Source organism: Rutilus rutilus (assembly GCF_951802725.1).
Source record: "Rutilus rutilus genome assembly, chromosome: 17".
In the NCBI taxonomy this organism is placed as follows: Eukaryota; Metazoa; Chordata; class Actinopteri; order Cypriniformes; family Leuciscidae; genus Rutilus; species Rutilus rutilus.
The window spans coordinates 32,022,898-32,048,086 of record NC_140230.1 but is presented as its reverse complement, the minus strand read 5'-3'; the positions used below and the strand labels follow the sequence as shown (position 1 = coordinate 32,048,086).

General features: G+C 38.0%; 1 protein-coding gene across 2 annotated transcripts in view; it reads right to left on the bottom strand.

Moving 5' to 3' along the window:
• otud7b (OTU deubiquitinase 7B) overlaps positions 1-25,189 on the bottom strand; it is a 35,376-nt gene that overhangs the window by 9,724 nt on the left and 463 nt on the right. For both annotated transcript variants that reach the window (XM_084385660.1, XM_084385661.1), the window contains exons 2-7: positions 7,638-7,824; positions 3,759-3,939; positions 2,824-2,994; positions 2,334-2,561; positions 1,532-1,633; positions 1,068-1,195 (exon numbers count right to left, since the gene is read on the bottom strand). In XM_084385660.1, coding sequence (XP_084241786.1) covers positions 1,068-1,195; positions 1,532-1,633; positions 2,334-2,561; positions 2,824-2,994; positions 3,759-3,843 — 714 coding nt within the window. In that variant the 5' untranslated portion in view covers positions 3,844-3,939; positions 7,638-7,824. The remainder of the gene's footprint in view (positions 1-1,067; positions 1,196-1,531; positions 1,634-2,333; positions 2,562-2,823; positions 2,995-3,758; positions 3,940-7,637; positions 7,825-25,189) is intronic.

Here is a 25,189-nt window from a genome sequence, read left to right as displayed (position 1 = left end):
AGTAGAAAGTTCAAACAAAATATTTATTTAAAATAGAAATCTTTTGCAGGGTTTCTGCAGGTCTCAGTAAGTCAAATTTAAGACCTTTTTAAGACATTTTAAGACCATAAAGATTGAAATTTAAGACCTACACGACGCATTATCCAAGTTAGATAGTTACCTCGGGATCAGGGATTAGAGCATCTATCTATCTATCTATCTATCTATCTATCTATCTATCTATCTATCTATCTATCTATCTATCTATCTATCTATCTATCTATCTATCTATCTATCTATCTATCTATCTATCTATCTTTCTTTCTATCTATCTATCTAGGATTATCTGATGTGTGTGTGTGAGAGAGAGGGAGAGGCAGATATTTTTTTAATAGAAAATTGTACTTTTGCATATTATACTGTAAAAACACAATTATTGTTGATTTTAGTTGATCATAGTTGATCATAACTAGAGAGGAAATGATGAGATGATTAAAGTGACCAAAATTATCACGGTTATCACAGAATCCTGTTCAAAAAGTACTAATACTACAGAATGAAGTCAATTCAACAAGTTTTATGTCGAAAAACAGCAAATAACAAATTGATTAGCATCAATATGCACTTTTTGTTTACGTAAACATTAAAATACCATTAAAAATGATGGCCAGATTTTAAAAGAGTGTCTTGCAACATGTTATCTACTAACATGTACTTTCTGCGGCCAGCATTTCTGGAAATGAACGAGAGTAAACACTTTTTTAGACCTGACTAAATGAAATTTAAGACCTAGGATGAAAATCTGGCCGTTTTTAAGACTTTTTAAGGCCTTAAATTTAAAGTTCAAAATTTAAAGTTCACGACTTTTTAAGACCCCGCGGAAACCCTGTTTTGTGACATTAAATGTCTCTACTGTCACTTTTGATCAACTTAATGCTTCTTTGCTGAATAAAAGTATTCATTTCTTTAAAATAAAAAAACCTTATGAATGGTAGTGTATATTTTAAGTAAGATGCCTGATACCAAATTGATTAGTGTTATCTGATGCAATCTCTTTGTACAAAATAATGAACCAAAAGTGCTCTAACCTCTTTGTTCTGCATGGTTTGTTGCCATCTCCACCTTCGCTTTAAAGCTTCCCTCTCCTGCCCATGATCCATCAGTGCATAGAGAGACTTCCGCAGCATCAAGTCTCGATCATGGAAGCCCCACATACCTGCATTATAATGTTCAATGTTTTAAGCATAATTACCAAGATTTCATCTGGCAGTGGTTTCTAGGTGAGTATGCAGTCCTTTTACTGTTGTTTTGGACACAATAGTTAAGTGTTTACTGTAAAAGTGCCTGTATGGAACTAATATAATCGATATATCAACCAGCATCTATTTTCAATGATTTCAATCTCAGGAAAAATAAACCATCTTTTAGCCTGCAAACTTTGAGCTAAATGTAATACCAACAGAAAGCTTGAATTAATCCACATAAAACTGTATAAAAACTAATCTGTTTTGTGCTGGTTACTTGCAGATCAGAAGTCAGTTTGAACACTTACCCAGTGAGGCTGCGTGTAACAGGCAGTTCCCATCACCACTAGTAGCCAGAGGTAATAAACTCTGACATCCAGTGCCTAAACGAGTCCACCAGTTCAATCGTCCTGTTGAAAAACAAATCTCTGATATATTTTTGCCTACAGACACTGATACTTCTTAAAAATCTTTATATGGCCGTATCCAAAATCGCATACTTCCCTACTACATATATATATAAAAAAATAATATGTAAGCAAAGTTGCATGTCCGAATTCACACTATTCATAAAACAGTAGGCAAAAAGTACCTGGATGACCTACTATTTCCACATCCAATGGACACTTCACTATCCCATGAGGGGATTGGCAGTGAAATGACGCAACTGACACTGGTAGTTCACATGACAATGACAACATGACGAATGTAGTATGTCCAGATTACATTCATACTACACACATCCAAAACTATCAATAAAAATTGTTAAATCAAAAAAAAAAAAAAACCTTTTCCCCATTACTTGTGTGTGCTGTGTATCTTTGTGCTTATTATAGTATCATGCTAATGGCTAACTCTTGTGTGCGTCACTTAAGGACCAGTATATGTATGACATGGCGTTTCTGCCTATGTAGGGCATTTCAAATCAGTAACTTATGAGGTTACAGTTTAGTCAGGATGCTTATATAGACAGAAGAGAATAATGCAGCTAACAGAAATGTCATGTTAGAAATATCTGACTATAAAACTTCTATAAAAATAATAGTTATAATATAAAAAAATATTTGGTTTGTTTGTCAGAGGAGAGATTCTTGAACTAAAATGACTAACCCGCATGCTCCAATGCCACCATCATAGACTGCTCAATGAGGTCTCTTTCGATGAAGCCGCGGAAGTCGTCTCTGTAGACGGTGAGGTCAGGCAACTGGAAGGTGCAGAGCGGAGTGTCCAGAAGCGGCTCGTTGCTGCCGCCCGTACTCGACACGTGCGAGCGAGCCAGAGAGACGATGGTGGAGCTGGCGTGAGAGATCCCCCTCGACAGTCGTTTCTCCGTGGCCGCTGCCATGATACATGTTCAGATTACTGCGTATACTGGAGAATATGAAACTAGACACTTGTAACCTATTATCTGGCCGACCTATTCTTATCACTCCTTTCAATTCGACAAACAATGTTAGTCAGGTGAGAGTGGGCAAGGCTTTGAAATTACATCACATGCAACTAGTGTCATGATCAGTGTAAATCATTTACATAAATTATGAAACACCATTTGAGAAATGAGGTCAGGCCATGCAGAGAGGCGTTCAAGTGCTTTTCGTACCTTGCACAACCTCATCTTGGCGATGCAAAAGGGACCGCCCCGTTCGTGCCATCTCTTTCTCAATGGAGGGGTACTCTCTGTCCTCAGCAAGGGTGCATGAGAGGTTCCCAGCATGCACTTGTCTCAGCTGCTCAAAGTCACTCAGCGCAGCTGAGAGGTCCCAATTCTTTCCTGTGAGGAGAGTCACAATCATGAAGTGTGCAAGTAAATAAGAGGTCATAGTTCCACTGCACTTCTGCTTAGGAGTTTAAATATTAACCCAACATTGTTAGGTGCAGCAGAGTTCAATGACACATTCCACTGCAGTAGCTTATGTAAATATTGGTCTGTAGTGACTGTAAAGAGTGCATACTGCAGAAGTATGTATATTTTAACTCATTCTCTTATCTGCAGTGTTGCTAGGCAACATGCGCTAGGTTAGATAAGGTTTTGTTGCACATGTTCATATAGATGCTTCAGCCACTGTTTTTCTTCTCCCTCCTGTAGTCAGTTAATCATAAAGACCTTAGTCAGGATAGATGCCATATTGAATTCTACATGGCTCACTCAAATATAATTCATCAGTCGTAACTATCTGTTTTATAATATAGTTTTGAGTCTTGCTTTTAATTCAAGTGTTACATACTGTGAATATTTCAGCTTGCATCAATCAAGTTTCAAATAAAAGGAGCACAATTAGAGAACATTTGTCATTTAAATGTATTGGATTATCAAAAAAAAAAAAAATTATTACATGGTTATGTCATATTTTAAACATTTTGGGTTGGTTTGTTTTTGTGTTATAGTTAAAGTGATGTAACAGTACTCATTGAACAATATAAGATTTTGGTCATTCCACCCACCATCTCTACCAAAAGACTGACTTCTTATTGGAGCAAAATGAATAAATCAAAGCTGAAGAGGGGGTAATGGGAAACGGGATGGTTTTGGCTCACCCTCCAGCAGGTCTCTGGCCAGTCCTGGTTCAGCTCCAGTAGAACGGACAAAGTCGGACAGGACCGCGTCCATATCCAAAGTCATGTGATCATGAATTTACAGTGTAGAAGGGGGCATCAGGAGAGAGAAAAGACATGAGAGCAATTCTCCCTCACAGCAAAAGCACCATTACGGCCACACCTATAGAGCAAGAGAGCAAAACAGATAGAAGAGAACCTTAGTGAGGCCATGTTCAAGCTTTAGCTCGGTGCATCATATTGGTGCACATTACCAGAGATCTGTTGACTCCAGCAGTCACATGCCATTCCTGTGACCTCTGCTGTGTAGCTCAGCTGAACGCTTCAGTTTGCATTACAGAGAATTTGCAATTCATTAGAAAGGTGGATAGTATGATACAGCTGTTTTAGGTGCATTTCAAAGTCCCGAACAGTAACTGAAAGATTACGTAATTCAACAGTACGACTGTTTTCAACATGGATAATAATAAGAAATGCTTCTTGAGCACCAAATCACATATTAGTAGGGCTGGTCCAAATACCATTTTTTGAGCTTCGAAGCTTCGGTAGTAATGAACATTGAATATTCGAAGCTTCGGAGAGAGGGGGGCTGAACATATTCTTTTCTCTAATAAAGGCAGTATTCTCTATGTGTCTGTATGTCCGTTTGCATTTTGATTGTTTCGAGAACCGTTCATCCAATCGACTTCACAAGGGTTGCATTTGGTGCAATGTAGATAGACACGCGAGACGCCACACGTCCAGAATTAATAAACTTTTAGTAAACTACAGAACCGGGCAGGGCTTATATGCTCCGAGAACGGACACTGCACTAGTGATATAAAACGCGCACACACACAGGTCTGTTAAATTAAGCAATACTTTTAAGGTAGTCTAATATTTTTCTGACTAACAAATTACTGACACAGTAAAGGGTAGATTTAAATAAAGAAAAACTAAATTTAAATAAAGAAAAAAACGAAATTGAAATAAAGAAAAAAACGAAATTTAAATAAAGAAAAAACGAAATTTAAATAAAGAAAAACGAAATTTAAATAAAGAAAAACGAAATTAAGTTAAATTTAAAATGAGATTAATTTAGATTGATAATAACGGGTAAAAAGGCTAATTCATTTTGTTTCTATTATTCTATTTTCCACAATGTCAAAGCAACGCAGCTTAACCCAAAACACAAGCTCAGGCATGTACTTCGGTCCATACAAACTCCGCTGTTCTGCGCTCTAGCCAGAGAACACTGCCGTTGCTGGATCACTAGGCGTCAGTTCTATTTCTAGCATGCACGCGTTTTCCGCGTGGCTTGAGCAGTGCCTGAGACGCGTGTTTCACGCAGGCAGTGCAAACTCCAACCTGTTAACATGGGAGCCGAAAAATAAAAACGGACACGCCACGCAGCCAGTGTGTCGCCGGCCTTATTCAAGCGCGAATGAGAACCGTTTCGCGGGGGATCCCAGGTGTGCAAAAAATAAAAATAAAAATAAAAATAAAAATAAAAATAAAAATAAAACAAATATTCGAATGTCAAATTTTCAAATCGAACACCAACCCACCGAACGAATATTCGAATATTCGGGTCCAGCCCTAAATATTAGTAGGATTTCTGAAGGAGCATGTGACACTGAAGACTGGAGTAATGATGCTGAAAATTCAGCTTCGACATCACAGGAATAAATCACATTTTGAAATTTATTAAAATAGAAAAGTTATTTTAATTTTTTATAATATTTCAGAATATTACTGTTCTTACAGTATTTTTGATCGAGACATAAAAAGAAAAGTCATATTCACATCCATTCATATTGTTGAGCCCTAACCACAGCTTTATACATTGTTTTTAGTTCTTAAACCTCCTTGTCATAGGAGAAGTTCCTATTTGTGAGTTTGCAAGTCATAATTACAAGCATGTGCGTTCAAGTGATTGTGGTCAGAATAAGATGTAAGCAAGCTCTCTTTTGTACTTTTTCAAAGACCGGAAGCTTTTTTTGGTTCAAAATGTAACAAAAAAAAAAAAGAGCAAATTTTGTCTGTAATTGATGCTTTCTCTGTGTCAGCACAAGAATGATACATAGATAATGATGGGAAATTTACTTTGTTACGAAAGTCTGCTGCCTCATAAACTGGCTAAATGAGCAGTATTTTCTAGCAAGGTTTATAGCTATTCCTCAAAACACACAGACTAAATTGCACAGTCAATATTCACAATTACAACTTACTATGACAAATAGCAATTTGGGTCAGGGCTTAAAGGTAAACCAATGTTTCTCGCTAAAAAGTACGACACTTGAAGTATCACTGATCATTGAAGTATAATTCATGTGCACTTGTCTCATAAATACATTCATTCCAACATGACTCGAAGGCTGCATAAAAAACCTTTACGCCTCAAACGGCACTGCTTAAAGCATTGTGACAGAGATGGTCAGCTGAGAAGGCAGCGCAGGAAAGCACTGGAGGCGCTGAACAATGCCACTGCACTACCCGTTAGGGCTGCACGATCTACTGAAATTATTGAAATATCAGCAATACATATCACAGTATGCATATCGCAAGGACTTGCAATAACGTTGTAACATTAATGGTGATTCAGATAGCAGAAAATAAACTGGGTTACTGAGCTCTGCTCACATTGTTTTAAATTAAACTACATTATATTTGTCACAGAATTTAGTAACTTAAAAATAAAACGAATTCTATATAATTATAATGAATATCCATAATTAAAAATCCATTTCTTTGAGTTTATCTGAACACCAATTAACCAGAGAGTAAACTTTTGTCATTACATTAATTCAGTTCACAGACAATGAGCAGAGAGCTTAGATATAACACGTTATGACAGCGATGTATAAACGCTAAAAAAAAAGAAAAAAGAAAGAAAACATCCTCAGGAAATCAAGTTGACATTAAATCACTAATTGGCTTTGGCTATAAAAATCCTGTTTGGAACATCTGTAGCATTTTGGTTATGTAATTTGTAGCTTTTAAATACGTTTAAATATTCGATATGCGAAACAAAATCAATAAAAAAAAAATATATATCACATTATTTAAAACGTTTTTTTATTATTTATTAAATCTTGAATATTAGGCAATATGCCTCGTTATATTCCATGCCTCATTCAGGCAGAGTTGGTCAGAGTCATTTATGAAGAATTTTAAATGACTGTTGAAACAAGATTAGACGATAATAAAGCTTAATGGATGACAGATAAAATTAAAGTGGCATTTACATCTTCCTCAACAGGGCAATGAACATTTTAAAACTCAAAGGGTGTTAAATAGTGATTTGTTGCTGCTGATCATACTTTACGAGTTTGCGAACACAGGCGTCACATAGATGATAACTTTATGCAGTAAAAAAGTCCCAATGTTTATATCACCCCTCCCTGATGTAATGGTACATCCTGTCAGCGCTGCGGTCACCTCCCTTAAAGCTCTGACTCAAACTTTTCAATATAATGCCCATGACTCATGATTCCTTACTGGGCCCTTCCCACCTCTATGACCAACAAAAAGGCAGGCAGCTCGCTGTGCCACTGACGGACACATAAAGGGCCTTTTCAGCGAGGAAGCTGCTTTCTCTCTCGCTTTGACTTTGTTTGGCAACTATAGCAAAGTGACTAGAGAAAGACTAACAGCAAAAACAAGGGAATCGGTTGAATCTGGAACACGATTATGCATCCCTATCTGATCATTTCTAGGCATGTAAAAGAACTCCTGCCAGAGCAGCTAATCAGAATAATCCACTGGGTGGGGATAAGATTAGTGACTCAAAAACAGCTCCTGTCAAGAGTTTAAAGGAAATATGAAGTGCTAAATAAAACCCTGAATGACTCAATAGCATAAAGCTTGCTTCACACTCACCTGACATCTTTCATAACATTAGTTAGAGTGAGTCAGCCTCTTCTAACACAAATAAACACAACAGGGCAGCAGTTTCAGAGGTCTGGGCCCCCAGGACAAGGTCAACAGCCCATCTCTCAGCAGCAGCCAGGCTCTGAGAACCATCCAGCAAGCAAAATGATCAAAGATGGATGCTGTGCACGAAAACCTGAAAAACAGAAAGTCAAAGTTAACTTTTCATCTCAGATTGTTGAGGGAGAAACGACTAACAAAAGGCAACTGGCATGTTTACAGAGTCAGCTTATACGCAATTCGGATGAGATCTCAACATCACAGGCATTGCATCATTGTGGCATTCAAGGTTTGCCAGAGACACCTAGGTGATGGATTGTAAACACAAAGCACCCAAAAGATTTTTCTGCATTTGCTAGCCGGGCTTTTGTCTGTTACATAACAAGCGTTGCTGCCAACACGTGGGTGCTTTAAGATAGCAGGATCACTGAAACAGAGACGCACACAAGCAGAGGTCAACAGAGTTGTGTTTGCTCTGTGCACTGTGCCGGCTATAACCCTCTAACCTATATGGCTGATGACTGTGTACAGGTTAAACTAATAACAAAGATTTGCATCAGTTTATGGAAATAACTCAACTTTTTGCAACCCTTGCTCCACTATAAAGATGCATCAGGGCTCAACAATAAGGATGACCCCAGGTCAGTGAGAGAGAGTTCTAGGCTAGTTTATGGAACTGTCACTCAGGCCAGTGCTGCGTTGTTTATGTTAAACAGTTTAATGATCACATGCATGTGTTTTTATGCATTTGGATTTCCGTGGCATATTGAGCTCTGTCGTCGTGAATTGTGCTGGTTTAAGTGTGGCACCAAGATCCCATCATCTAGCTGGTTAATATGAAGGTATTTTGAAATTGCAAAAATCACTTTAAATAAATAAACAAATAAAGTAAGCCTATGTTTTTACAGAAAAAGTGCATGATTTTATAGCTGTCATGGAACTGACACATATTGAAACACACTGTTCAGTCCTGATGCACGGAACAAGACTTGACATGCCTCTCCTTATTTTCTTGTCAGATTTCCTCTATATATATATATATATCTCAGGACAAACATGCAATAGAAATATATGAGAGTATATAGAGTAGTGCTTCACATCTTAAACTGAATCTGAGGGTGCTTTCACACCTGAGCGTTTGTTTTGGACCTGGTGCGTTTTCTCCCTTGGTTTGGTTCGTTTAGACATATGTGAACACGTCGGCAACTGTGCTCGAATCCGCACCAAAACAATCGCTCTGAGACCGCCTGACCGAGGTGGTCTCGGCCAGATCGCAAACGAACTCTGGGGCGGTTCGCTTGAGGTGTGAAAGCTATCGGACCCAACAGACCAATTAATCAAAGGATATTATGATTCATAATGGGAAACGTGCTACATAAATAGCAGGAGTGTCTGATTCTGTGAGTGAGCACATTACTGTACGTTCACACCGCCGCCGACTTGAGCTTCCAAAGTTACCGGAAGTCATTCATTTTCAATGGAAGCTGGCTTCTCTCAGCTGCAAGGAGCGTCAAATCCATCGGCGTCGCGTTTTGAGCGTCAATCAGAAAGCTGAAAGTATCTCAACTTTATGGTAATGAGCTATGACGCGGTTCAGCGGCAAAACGCAGCAACCAATTAGAATATAGACGTCCTTCGCGCTGGCTGATTCCGGAGAAACATACGATGTAAACTTTCGTTCCTACCAAAACATTAGTTCCGAGAAAATGGAGGAGAAACTGATAATCGCTGTTGCTGGGTTTCCTATCATTTATGATATGACATTATTTTCATATAGGGACCAGTTACAAAAGAGAGAGAGCCCCGGCCGCGCGCGCGCACTCACCTCCACCGTCTTCAAACAACACGTCTTGCTCTCTCTCCCTCGCGGATATTAATCAAAATAATTTTTTTCTCGACCAAATGTGACCAAAACGGTTATAAAATGCTGTCATTATAAAAGGTTTCTAGTGTCAATGTATTGCTTGTTTTGTTTTCTGTTTACATTTCATGGTGTGAGACAGACTTCAGAGCGGCCAAAGCGTCAACAAGCTTCCCCGTACTTTTTGACAAGCGTCCTTGACAGGGCGGCCAGAGCTTCTTTGCAGCTCAAGTCGGCGGCAGTGTGAACGTACAGTTAGTTATCACAGTTGAAAACCAAAAGAGCACCTCTTCATCCTAAAACATTGTGTAATTGTGCTTCTCTGTGCAAGAATGCTGCCCTGACGAAGCCTTGATTCTTGCTCTAGCTGCATTGTAACATTCGCATAGTGTCTTGACACTGTTAACCTCTAGACAACAAATGATCTATAGGTGTGAAAACGCCCTGAGTTGACAAAGTTCCTGTTCTATGGCAACAATTTGTTTCTCTATGGTAGCTGACATTTGATTTGAAAACCGTTTATGACACATTTGGCTTTTTTTCTCCCCAAAAGTAAAAGTACTCCAAAAGTCTCCACTTATGTCTTAAGTGAACATCAACATTTGGGAAAGTAAACGAGAGAATCATTCACTGCTCTTCACTGAATAACTATAGTAACCATAATAAGAATCAATGTATATTTAATTCATACGGGGAAACCTATGCAGTGTTTTATTTTTTACATATGATTACTTTATTAGATAGGCTTATTATTAGTAGTAGCTTTTTATGAACGCAAAGTTTCGCAAAGGGCCCCCAGAAGTCTAGGTCCGGCACTGATGCCCATCAGAGTAGTGTAAGACCTCGTTCTTTTTACATATGATTACTTTATTAGATAGGCTTATTATTAGTAGTAGGTTTTTATGAACGCAAAGTTTCGCAAAAGGCCCCCAGAAGTCTAGGACCGGCACTGATGCCCATCAGAGTAGTGTAAGACCTCGTTTGAAACTGTAAAGAGTTTACTTTTATTTGTGTGCACTCACAATAAAAACAAAACATTGTGCTTTTAAAAAACAAACAGGAATCCTTTCATATATTCCTTTTATATGATTGTATTTTTCTCCATTCTCAGAAGCACTACAAGTGATGTGATGTGACGATGAATCCTCATGTTCTTCTGTTGTTTATGCTGATATTACACATGTTAAAACTATTTTAAATGGATCACAGACACTTAGGCTATCCATTCTGATTTAATTTTATTCTAATTTAACATCAGTCATGTGGACAAGTCAGTGATTGGTTAACGAGCTTCAGTTGTCAGTTAGGGGAAAAAACCCGAAATCCTCAAAATTAAGTTATTCAATGAACAATCTGTTGATACATTTTGGAGCTGTAAAAGGGGAAACTAATACTACTGTCCATGTGTTACAGAACATTTGCTCTGACTAGAGAGCCTAAGTCCCTCCCCTTCCGGTTGACCACCATGGGACCTTACTTCGGAAAAATATTCTATGGTAGTCAATGGCGCGAGACAACAAATATTTTGATCTCGTTTGAATTGTGCCCTGAATTACACATATGATTTTTGTCAATTTACAAGATACATTTTAAAGTCAAGAAAGTCGCAGTTTGATGTAAAACTGTTGAGGTATAAGACTGTGAAAATACGTAATTACAGAGACTACAAACCCAAAAGGCGCACGTGTGACGTCATACCTTTTCTCTCAATGAATGAAGCTAACTTTACTGAAGCTAACGTCTGTAATTTTTTCTATAGTCTTACCTTATAATCGTAACGTTACGGCGTCATGCCTGAGTGTTTTGTACCAGACTGCACACATACAAGCAACGGATCTTGTGACGTACACAGTGCGAGACTAGAGATGTAGTTCATTGAGCGATTTTCACATAAAACTAAATGTTATTCTTCTGTTTTATGACAAACTGCGACTTTCTTGACTTTCATAATTATATTTTAAATTGACAAACATCATATGTGTAATTCAGGGCAGAGTTCAGACGGAATAAAAAGATAAGTTGTCTCTCGCCATTGACTACCATACATATTTTTTCCGAAGTAAGGTCCCATGAGCCGGAAGCGAAGGGGAGGGACTTAGGCTCTCTATTAGTGTTGTCACGATACCAAAATTATTGTTTCGATACCGATACCAAGTCAAGAATTGCGATTTCGATACTTTTTCGATACTTTTCCTGAAAAGGGAGAAACACTCTCAAATATCATTGCTGTGCTTTATTTTAAAACCGGGACAACATTCTAATCATATAACACACTAATAAATGAACATATGAACAGCAGATAGGCTATATTAAACATTTGAACAAAATATGAAATATCAAAATATAAAAAATAAATTAGAGCAATGACATTCATAATCAATAATCAATGCACAATCAATAAATTCCACTAGATACAAACCTTGTTGTATTATTTTAATTTAATACTGAAGCTGCTTTGATACAATCTGTATTGTGAAAAGCGCTATACAAATATACTTGACTTGACTTGACATTCAAGGTAAAAAAAAATGTATAAATTTAGCAGCATTATCTCAGTTATGATAAGAAACATAAGAGTTACCGGTAATAACTTTATCTTGATTATGAACTTTGAATAAAAATATGAACAGCGATTATATTAAACAATGTTTAATATTGGTAACATATGATAAGCCTCATTGGTGATATATTTGACATATGGGGAGAGAGTTGTGGAAGGCCTATACTTCATGTTAAACATAAATATATAGCAGCAAAGACAACGTCGGCAGTATAGGCTACATAATATTTTGTTCTGTATTGAGAGGTGCAGTATTTGAAAAATCGATAATAAATTTTTTAAATTACATTTATATATTGATATTTATGTCAAAACCTAGAGACTTTCAAACATCAAAATGTAATTTATTAATATGCATTCGTGTCAAAATGACATAGAAACATCTTTTCCTATTCTATTTTGCCTGGAAACGATTCCAACGCGCTTGCGTGTCGCGTGAAAAATCGGCGTCGGTTCTATTCTAGCATGCACGCGTTTTCCGCGCGGCTCAGGCGCGCGTGTCACGCAGGCAGTGTGCTAGCTCTTAACAGCTGAAATAAAAACGGACACGCCACGCAGCTGAGACGCTCACGCCACGCAGCCAGTGTGTCGCCAGCCTTACAAATCTGGAACGCGGTCATTCTTAGAAGTATCGATACTAATAAATTTAGGTATCGTGACGTTTTTCATTTCCGAGAATCGCGATACTTTTGAAGTATCGGTGCACCGTGCAACACTACTCTCTATACAAAAATGTGAGTTAATGACAGCAGAATCAGCAGCTGAAGAAGTCTGTTTGAATATATGGTATAAATGCTCCAAGCAAAAATAGGGATGTTTCTCTTCAGGTGTTGTCCGCCCATGCAGAACTAATGAACTCACTAGAGCACAACACCAGCATAAATGAGCAAGATTAAACACTAACCAGTCATCTGTTACTCACAATCCAAATTAGTAATGTCAGACTAAACTGAAGAAGCATGATCCAAATACAAATGCAATACTGTAAGAAAAAAAGAAAGAAAAAAACCCTGAGCAGACCTCCTCACCAGAAATCACTGCTGAAGGATAATTGAATGAATGTTCCCCATGGTTTTAGAGCTGCATTAATGAGCCCAACTGGTATCAAGCAACCACCACTGCTGAGCTTGAGTGAAAAAGAGACCGCCTGTCAATCACAACTTGACAACATTGTCACTCTCACACACCATGTCCTCCTGACCAGGTGCGACACGACCATCTGAGTCTCACTGTCAAGTCATGTGTCTGTTCAAACTAAATGCTGAGAGAAGCAACCAAAATCACAGCAGAAGGGAACATATTTTATGTTTAATGATTCTGCTCTACAAGCAAAACAAAAATTGCACCAAAAAAAGAAAAAACAAGCTTTCAAACACTTTGTCCTGCAGTTATTTTTCAGATAATCATGTTCCAAACAAAACTTACAAAATTAGTTTTCTTGCAAATAAAATTGCACATTCTGGAGTAATATAAATTACAACTAATTACATTAAGCATCATTTCACGAACAAAATGAATAATTAACAAATGCATGATTCAAACAATGTCCAATGAAGTCTAACGATCTGATGAGCCTAGCAAACTTAACTGCTTGGCGCTGGCGTAATCGGTTTAGGCATGGGAAGCGTAGTATCATTATGTAACAATCACTGCTAGGGCTCTGAGATGCAGCAAAGAAGAGATAGTGCTCTCAAAACCCAGTTTGCACCTTCTCGCTATACTGCACCAAGACAGGCCATGCAGTGATGAGACACTGAGGCCTGAAAGCAAAGGGCTGCCCTCAGGGGTTTGTGTAGGGATGTGTAAGCTCTCTGAAAATTCAAGGACTGCACCACAGATATATACTCTTCAGCATCCTGTCCAGCCCCCATTAAAAACTCATTAGTGCAAAGCAAACCAATTGTTAAGCAGGAGCATAGAGTCACTGTTAATTTGTCCATTTGCAGTTAAGCAAGTGCTAAACAGTCCAAATGCAGTCCCCTGTGTGACTCCTAATCAATATGTTCAATTGCGTTTGCCATTTCCTGGTAATAAAAAACCAAATAAATCATTTTTAAAGATATATATATATATATATATATATATATATATATATATATATATGTATGTATGTGTGTATGTGTGTGTGTGTGTGTGTGTGTGTGTGTGTGTGTGTGTGTGTGTGTGTGTGTGTGTGTGTGTGTGTGTGTATGTATGTATGTATGTATATATATATATATATATATATATATATGCTATGTTTCTGTCACCTCCCTTCTCTGGTCTTAATAACGATTCGTTTTATTAAGACGTTCTGCAATGCTGATAGGTCAAGCCAAGCCTTATGTGTGGGGCTGGGTATCGGGTATTTTTTAGGCACCGACCGAATTGCCTCGACACCAGAGGATAAAAAAATATCTTGTCGTTCGGTACCAAATTTCGATACCTATGGCGTTAATCTCATCAACGTCAGTGAGCCAATAAGCATGGAGCATGATTGGCTGTGGCGAGGCATCAAGGAAAAACACTAGTTTACGTCGGTTACACCCAGAGATGTGGCTCACACACGATGCTGAAGTGTGTAAGCGTCCCAACTAGGGGTGGCACGGTACATGAAAAAACATCCGAACCAGTCGGTTCGGTGCGTGTGTGCGTCGCACGGTTCGACGCATGCGCAATGTAGCCTCGTGCCCGTGCTAATACAATGCTAAATCATAAATCAGATGTATGTAAAATAACATTACGATGTCCAGCAATCGATTTAAATAGTACACTGGGTTTACTTAGACATTTAATGAGATCTACTCCACTATGTTGTTTTTTTCACGTGAATAAATACATAGATCGACTGTTTCACGAATGTACTTTAATGGTCCAGTGGCAGAACTTTTGCCAAGCGTGTCATAGGTTCTGAGTTCTAATCCGCACTCGTATATATTTTTTTTCTTTTTCATCAAAACCGATTATGTTTATCAGTGGTTGTATATCAAGCAGGGACAGATTTGTGTGAATTTTGTCTCCGCAACGGATTGAAGCGCGCGTCCGAGTGAAGACTGTGCGGCGTGTGCGCGAGCCACAAGAGAACACTGTATCAGCGCCACTGATCGCAGCGGCAACGAGCACTTTGATCACTTGATTAAAAAAAAAAACTAATTTCAGCGCTAGATTACTTCTTATTTAATAAACGAACGAAACGAATAATTTGCTAGTTAACTGGAGATGTTTTATTTATTTGTATTTGTACATCCGTGCCGCGAGATGTTTCAAAAGTGGTGGGGACATTATCGACCCTGGCAAAAAGTGGCGGGGACATGTCCCACCCGCAAATTATGCCTATGATGACGAGACACGAGGAGAAATTGACAAAGAACTGTCCGACACAGCCCACGTAGCTCTCACTACAGATGGATGGACCTCCAGGGCCACTGAAAGTTTCCTCAAGGTGACCGCTCACTCACTATATTACTTCGAAATGTGAAATGAGAAGCTGCGTTTTGCAAACACGCCCCATTTATGAAATAAATGAATTAATAATTAGATAATTAAGCTATATATCATATGCTGAAGTAAATTTTTGGAGTGTTAAAGATTAAAAGAAAAAATAACAACAAGAACCGTACAGAACCGAAAACCGTGACCCTAAAACCGTGATACGAACCGAACCGTGGGTTTTGTGAACCGTGCCACCCCTAGTCCCAACCCCCATAGAAAAGATGTGGAAAAGATCAAAAGTGTGGCTTTTGATTAAAATGTTAATTAAAATGACAATTAAAATGTCTCTTTGCAATTTTTTCCCCTGACACATTCATAATCATTAGGCTACTTTTGCCAGTGCTCTGCGGTAAGCTTTAGCCTATGTGTGCGCTTGATCGTGAGTCATATATTCCGCCACCATCGGCCTATACGAGTTCTTAAAAAAAGAAAAAAAAAGAAAGTCAACAAACTGAAAAAAAATATAACCAAAGGTAATATATTTAGGTAATATATAATGTAATCTTGTTAAAATGGATTTCATAAAATTGGTACCGAAAAAAGTAACGTTCAGGAACCGGTATTGAAGTTCAAATTTTTTAACGATACCCAGCCGTAGCCTTATGTCTTGTCCTTCCTCAGTCTAAGATCATATTATTCCCTGAAGCAAAAAATAATCATATTTAAATTAAATTAAAAATTAAGATAATTAAAAAATATATATAAAAAAAAGTTTAATTATTAAATTAAATTAAGTACATACAAAACAATAATAATAAATGACGACAAAACTATTTTTATGTCAGTTCTAATATTGGGAAATAGGTCAAAAGTCTGATGTAGGCTAAATGTAATGTGAATATCTCGCTCTGTGGGACTAGAGCTTCCAACGCACGCTCAAGCTCTTATCAGCAAAGCGCCAAGTTTAGAAAAGCCTGTTCTTGACTACTAAAAATAGCCACATATAATCATAGTCAAAAAAAGCAACACAAAGTACAAAGTAAAGTCTTCAAAACAGACAGCAGAGGGGAAACAGGAGGGCAAAGAATTCTGGCAAACCCCCATGCTATGAATACCACAGAACACAATGCACTTTACTGATACTGAGAAATATTTCACAATGAGACCCGCTCACAGCCCATCACGTAATACACTATTTCAGCTACAGTTTATACAGTAAATTTGAGGCTAAGAGGAATAGAGTCATCTTTTTTCTATTTTATTTTGGGTGTCTGGCGTGAGAAATGTGTCACTGAGTTCAGAACAGACACTGGAAACAGCGTGTATATACAGTCAAAAAGAAATATTTTTGCTGCTTGTTCAAATTACTTAACTAAAATGAGCTAAAGCAAACAGAATTGTTATACATTTTGTCCTAACTTAATTTCATTGTGTTCAATCTACTTAAAATTGAAGTTTACTTGAATGATAACATAACATGAATGATTTTTGTTGCATCAACTGAAACTGGGAAGTGGATTGTTAGTTCCCAGCATGCTTTGCATATGGAATTAAGTTGAAATTAAGTGTCAATTTACATGTTTTTTGAGAGTGTTTAGCATTCAATAAAATGATAGTTTAGCATCCAAATACATCACACATAAACATTTAGATTTGTGCTGAATGAGGGAGGTAGGCTACGTGAGCCCGCTGGTTTCTGTTTACGCGTTCCTTTTTGAGTGAAGGGATAGATCTGTTCATTTTTAATGTTCAGTCATGTTTGACATTTAAATATGTTTCTGTTATGTTGAAATTTGTATGGTTACCATTGTGCTGAAGAGTAGAGCTTGGTTAGGTTGTGGATGGCTGCATGCATGCATGATGCTATGTCCAATGAGCAATAGCTTTAACTAATGCCAGTGCACTAACACGTATCTTCCCACTTGTGCTGTGCTAGTTACAGAAAGTCTTTTCATTGTAAAACATAACTGAACTAGTGATGGGAAGTCCGGTTCTTTTCCGCGAACCGGTTCTTTCGGACAGTTCGTTTCAATGAACCGGTTCAAAAAAACGGTTCACCAGTTCTTTTACGTCATCACGTAATGACGTCAATTCTATCATCCCGGCGTATAAATATACATTCAAATAAAGGTACTCATCGTCATAATCATCTTGGATAGGTTTCTTACATTTACGTTTTGAAAATGAACCCTGTAGTAGGCCTAAGGCAATGCGCAAACGCGGATGTTTTACATGTCTTAAAGTGAATAAACTGGTCTTCATCATTTTTATTTTATTTGCAATTAAATAAACTTACATTTCGCCGAATTCGGCCCCTCATTCAAGTCATTGGTTCACCCGTGCTCATGTAACAGCACAGCACAGACAGTATATAAACACAGCATCAGTTGGCCAAAAGAAAGTTCGGTTCAGAGACGGTGCGATCACGCATGCGCAGTCTCTCCAGCTCATCGGTTCTCCGTATCGAACGTGTCCGAAAGAAACAGTTCTCGGTTCTGTGCTGGTGATCCGAGAACTGCTGCAACAACCAGTTCTTGACTCGAGAACTGTAGCATGCCTGTGTGTGAGCTGAAAACTACTGAAACCTTACTAGGCTAAATCAGTCGACAAAACTAAAAACTCGATGCATGTCTATTAATACGTTATGTTTTGATTAACACATTATAAACATTTGCACCCTTTAAAACCTTGGAAAGAGTTTAGGCTACGTCAAAAACGTATATCACCTTACTTAGAAATTAAATTATCTGTTCCTGAAAATAATGTTTTAGTATAATAATAAATGTTTAGTTTTATAATCCATTCATTGTTTCCAATCTTTAAAATAATACAGTGAAAAGGCAGTAGCCTATGTGATAAACAAGTTTCTAACATGTTTTATTTTGTTACACTTTATTGATGTTCAATAAAATACTTAAGAAACATGCATTTCGTCCCTCTGAAAAAATTGCACGCATGCTCAGCTCATCAGCTCATCGGTTCTCCGTATCGAACGCGTCCGAAAGAAACAGTTCAAAGTTCTGTACTGGTGATCCGAGAACCGCTGTACCTGTACGTTCGGTAGTGCGCGCATGCTCAGTATCTGCTCGTGCTCATCACTTCTCTCAGCACAACATATCTCAGTTCAGTGAACTGTTGGATTTACTGGAGTAACATATATGCCTACTCCGGGATATTGGTTTATTTTGAGTCGAAGGGACTGTCAGGACTCATGTCCGAAAGTGAGTAACTTAACTTGTGGATCAGCGCTGACGCAAGACGCGAACTGTTTCGAACGATTCAGTCCGATTTAGTGTACTGGTTCGACCAGTTCACTAAAAAGAACCGGTTCAAAAGAACGATTCGTTCACGAACCGGCCATCACTAAACTGAACGTCAAATACAAACGGGTGTTTTCCATTACTCAAAATCACAGACTTGAATATATTATTTGAACTGATATAACTACATTAGCTGTTTCCATCACTCTGTTTTAATACACATTTTGAAGTATCGCATCAGAAACGAGTGATGGAAACGGCAAATTTTGGAAAAAAAACTATTTTACGGTCGCTTGAGGTGGTTTTTGACTTGTGGGAAAAATTAATGTTAATGCGAATAATGGGAGATGGAAACGCATTTGCCTTATAAATCCTGACATAGCGAACATTAAACCCACGTGACTAAACGGATGTTTCCACTGATGGTGTCAATAATGTTGCATAACATTTCAAATGTGGCCTCTCTGACATTCTGAAATGTTGTAGCCACAGGTGAGAAAAATGTCTAGTCACCACGACCTCCCAAAAATCTTAGTGATGTTGTTTTCCCCATATGTATGGGGCTCAACGCGGTCGTAATGCACTCGCTGCTAGTACCTTCATCAAAAAAAATCTGTGATTGCATGCTGCACTAATAGTAAGTTTATATCTTGCCCAATAGTAACTAATTGCAGTCCTGTCTCCATTTTGTGTGCCTTGTTTTATTTAATGTTGGTTAATAGGTTACCAATACCACAGTCATCCACTCGAACAACGCACCTAATTCGCATTTTTTTCCCCTTTTTTTGAGAACTTGAAAAAAAAAAAAAAAATGTGCTTCACGTTTGGATGGAAACCAGCTATTGACTAAGTTCAACTAAAATATATATGTTTAAAATGAAGATAAATTGATTGTGTAACCACTTGCTTAAAAAACACTAGCTAGTAACCAGAGACTGAGCTAGAACATCTACAGAGGCCAGTGCCCTTTAACAAGCTTAAAGAGAGTTTGTATGGGAATATTCAGAGTTTGCTAAAGTCTACTTATATCCTACAATACAAATACTAAGAGATAAGCCTATCAGCAAGCCCACACAACATCTGCTTTCAACAGATTATTTCACCTATAAGAGTGTAGTAGCCCATTTAACACTTTTTATTACATTTAAATCCATTTAGTTGAACTCTACAGATTTTCACCCAAAAATCAGTGAAGGAAATGCAAAAATAAAATAAAAAGAAATGTCCATCTGGGCCAGCCATCTTGGTAGCACAATGGCAATTCTGCTTCATGGCTAAGACTACTGCTGTCTGCAGAAAAAAGATAATACGATAATAATAAAAGATAGCGACAGTTATGTTTTCATTGACCCTGGCAAACAATCCGCCACAGTTTTAACAGCGCTGGGCGAGTTTGCCAACCTAAACTAAACAATGTTTGGACAAGGAGTCATATTGTTCTGTGAACATGATTTGGGTTTTTCCCCTATTCAATCCACATCTGACTGTCACAATTATGTTTGTAAATTTCACAAACACACCTTCCTAACTAGCCATCTGAGCAGGGAGTTTAAAGTGCACAATCACATCAGACAGCTTCTGTCATTTGAAAAATGTGCAATGCTCACTAGGGTGGTCCTTATTTTTAAAGTCTCCAATTGTCATGCTCTTAACCCTTCAAATTGTTCCTTTATATAAGAAAATACAGCATGCCAATTTTTATGGCAGTAACATAATAATTACTGGTAGCTCAATAGCTTTAAACTTTCTGAGATTTTGATGATTTTCGTTAAAAAAAACGATCATTTGAATTGGTATTGTACCTGGCTAGTAAAATTCCCAAAAAAATCTCCACATATTCCATATGCTCCATATATTCCTAAATATGTATTTTAGATGCATATCTCAGTTTACTTATTGTAGAAACTAAATCCAAATTAATCCATCCATGACCTGGTTTAGCAGATTTACCTTTCCTGATGGAATCAATACATATTTCTATTGATGATCAGCTTGGTTATTATTTGGGTTTAAAAAAATTAGGCTACATTACGTTCCTTGAAATTGACCCGGAACGTTGGCCGAATCAAGCAGATTATCAGGAGGCACAGGCAATTATACATGCAATGAAAGTAGTCGATGATCACGCCGAGAGAGGAGTGGCTCTGATTCAAGAATACAATGGCTATCTCACACACTCTGAAGAACAATTGCAGTTTCTCCTTCATGTGGTGGAAGATCAACGACGGATCTATCCAGACTGCAGAAAGTCAACACTGGCTGCTGAGCATCAGAAATGAGGGATTGTTGAAAACGTTGTGCTTTTTTTGAGATTGTTGTCATGTCAGTGTTGCTCTGATTTCAATAAAATGTAGTTCATTTGCAGCAACTTTTAATATTACTTGCATATCACAATAACGCCGCACAGTTTAACATAGGCAATCTTCCACATGATTGAGCTACCTCTAAATATCATTTTTTTGGTCAACATTTTTGCATATTTCCAATTTTGAAGTTAAAAGGAACAGTTTAAGAGGTTAAGACACTAGCATTTTGCACACAAAAAAAATTGGACTTGATAAGGACCACCCTAATGCTCACTGTGCCAAGGGAGTCTAGCTGCGGCTCCTACAAAGGATGCTATTGTTGCTTAAATGATGAATTCAAGCGACTGTTGTTGTATTTGATCCGACACAGTTATATAATCTACATTAAGGTGGCAGGGTGTGGTTTGCGTTTTGATTTACACATTGCTTTTAAAAGGCGTATTTAATGAGATTTGATCTAGTGCTTGCTGCTTCCTTTCATCAAGCAAAAGAAGTATACCATGACCATGAGTAAACTCAAAGAAACTTATCTGCACAAAACGTTTAAGCAAGTCAAGCTTAACTGCTTTGCTGTTCAAATAAAACACTTCAAACAAACCAATTCAAGGGACGGCTTTTCACTAGGGTAACCAGCAAGAGTAATATTTCTTCTAATAGCAAACAAATATATATATTCAAGAAGGACATTTGGACCATACAACAAACTACAGGCACCTAAAGTGCACACAGCAGCAGCTCAACGCGAATTACCCACAGCCTAAGGCAGCTATTGCTCATGTGAATACCCACGTGCTGCAAGCTCGACAGCCAGGCATCTTTGCTTCAATCCCTGTGATGTCATCCCATGCGAAAGACTCCTCTTCAGCTTCTCTGGGATAGGATTACGGCCGCTCTGGATCAAGACTGATGTTCAGCGCATGAGCCATGTGATCAACACACTTTCACACCAGACACTGCTGGGCCCAGTGACAGCCCACTGACAGTAAACTGACGGTTAACATTGTTTATTTGACTCTCTGGCCACTGTTTGGACTAGCGGTTGTGCTTTTTGTTTCACAGCATAATCTGTGGCGCTCTGAAGAATAGTGGTTTCTTAAAGAATGTGACTAGTCCTCATATGAAGTTGACGCATAGGTCTGGGGCGGCGAGGTATGCTGCAAGCGGGACTCTCCAGAAGAATGAATCAAACTGTGGGCACTGGCTGTCATCAGAAACCAAGAGAACGGCTAGTTCCTAGAAACTCAGTGCTGTAGAAAAAAGGACCTGCATTTTAAAACCTCAAGAAACGAGTTAGAGACGAGGCTCTCTGACTAGACAATGTTAGCAGTCACTCAGCAAACACTTTCAATACCCCTGGATCAACCAAGTGCTTTGCTCAAAGACACAATGATGGCTCATGTCAGGTCAATATCAAGCAAAAACATATTTTCTCTGTAGCAGTTAAAAGTCTAAAGATGAGGGTCTCATATCAATTTAATATGGCGTCTGTTTGTTGGGGCAGATGATTGTTGTGGGAGCATTTTGGCTCAGTTGATAACACTGTAAGTGATATGTAAGTTCTCTGGCCCACCTGCTCTCATTCACCTGCTGTTCTCAAACCCACTGGTGAGGGGACACCACTTAAATTTTCATAATTAACTAGTAGCACCTGCAGGTTCTTACCTGACACCTAGCTCACAATTAGCTCTCAAAAATAAATACGTGAAAAAACGAACTGCAGTGTGACGTAAAGCACAGAATATAAGCATCGGTTACCAGGTGTCTGAAGTTGCATGCGTCCATAATCAGGTATCCCTATTACTTTTTAACAGTGGCAATAAATCATTCTTATAACAAACATGCACACTTGTCTGCTGCAAACTGGCCCAACCCAAATAATGATTACTGAACAATTCCTGACTCGATTGATGAAATATGCTGACCACTTAAACATGCTAATCCGCACAACTTAAAGCATGTTTTCAGCATTAACGCACTCTCTAAACTGTTAAAACAATTACAGTTCCCAAAAAACAATAATAACGTCAGAGGCACAACCATGTAGAAGACTTCGAAATAATGGAGCGCAGAACTCCAAAAGCACACTCTTGTTCTTCAATTTCAGGTGTGCTGTAAATAGATTATGACTCAGAGGAAAAAGCTCTAAGATCATGTAACTTTCAACCGGTTTACTGCAAACTACACATAAAACAACACACTTTTCCTGGTATTTAAGGAGGCCTTTGAGGTACTGTGTAAACTGTAAGCCCGGTAAAACAATGATAGAACGATGGGATGTAAAACTGAGGAGGAGCAACACACAATCATGATATTAGTCTGAACACGGTTCACTCTTAATTAAAATAAGAGCCTAAACGTGTCTAACAGACAACTACAGGTTAGCAGAACGACAGGACAGGACAGTTAAAGTGTAAAAACATCCCGATTTAGACATAAAACAAAACGTCCAGGACAATTTAAAACAGCCATTCAGTTTAACCTGTCTGCGAAACTCAATCAAAAAATTACACGAAACAGCATTTTTTAAATTGTATTATAATTATTGTTGTGCATGCAGCTTTCTTGACATATTAATCTAGACACTGCATAGAATATTTCTACTTTAAAAGTGTATTTGTAATATCACATGGACTACTGAAATGTACTAGTCAAAAGAAAGACATAAAAAAAAAAAAAAATGCTTAAAAATCATCTTAAAAAAAAAAAATTACAAAAAAATATCAAATCATAATGAGGCTGAACTAAACTACGAGGCTTAGCTACGATTATTTTCAAGGCCCACACACAAAAGAACAAAAAACAACCCTGAACAGTCTTAAAACCCAAGACTTTGTTTGCACGTCCTACTTTCATGTCTAGGGGTGGCTGCCTTCACTAAACAACAAGCTGACAAAAGAGCTTGTAAATACAGAGCTGAATAATTCAGAGCGGAGTGTAACCGTACACACACATTGTAGGGATTCGAACCATGGCAGCAAGTGCCCACAGCTTTCATTTTAAGCGGGGTTCGGTAATGACTGCGCCACACTCGGAGGATGTCGGTCAAATTCCACCAGAAGGAAAGATGGAATAAGTAGGACAGTTGTGGAAAAAGTAGATTATTAACTCAAATTCCATACAATTTCACATACACATTTGGGCCACTGAAAAACATTAAACTGCAATCACATGAAAGTTCAGCTAACTCTCATTTCTCAAAACAGTAGCAGTTTTTGTACTTTAAATTGACACCTATTGGCTTGGATACATGATGTTTTGGATGTCCTTTGATTGTGATTGTGGCAACTGATGTACTGCCATTTATTCCCAATCGGACCTACATCACTGTTGGTTTAAACACTCCAGCAAAGACTGCTTATAATTTGAATATTTTATTAGTCAATTGCATGACGTGATGTTTTTTGTATCAGTCAATTGCTTGACATGTCATGACATGGCAGTGCCCATGTGCGGGCAATAAGTTTCATGTCGAATAAACATGATGTTCTAGATGACTGGAGTTAGATTAAATATAAATATTTTCACGTTTATGATCTTCATCTTAATATAATCTTGACGATAACAAGTGAGGATACAGATCAGGTCAGCATATAACACCCTGTATATAATATGCACTACGAACCAGAATTGGACACACATTTTACTATATAATAAGCTACAGTCTATAAAACAAATGCCAATCAAATATTATGCACAGGTCAGTCATAGCCTAACTTACATGACAACCAAATACCAGTGATGCATGAAGGGTCACTGGGATGAAAGGAGTGGCCACAGTCATTGGCTGCTAGATAATTCACTAATCTATAACACATTTTCAGTTCTTACTAATATAAACCTTTAAAACTACACAATTTGTCCTCCTTTCAGACTGTCATTGCTTGACCAGTTAACGTTAGTTAGCTGCTCGGCTAGCGGACAGTGAGTGTCTCTCAAAGTTGCTGAGGCACAAAATTGCGTTAGCCCAGACACTGAAGAACAAGTCTTGTTATACACAATTAAAAGCACTCAATAAGACTTGTACTGAACTTTTAGAGTCTGTGACTGTTAGTTAATCTAGTTCCAGCAGTTAAAGAAGGGTCACCCGTCCGCTCACCGTCCCC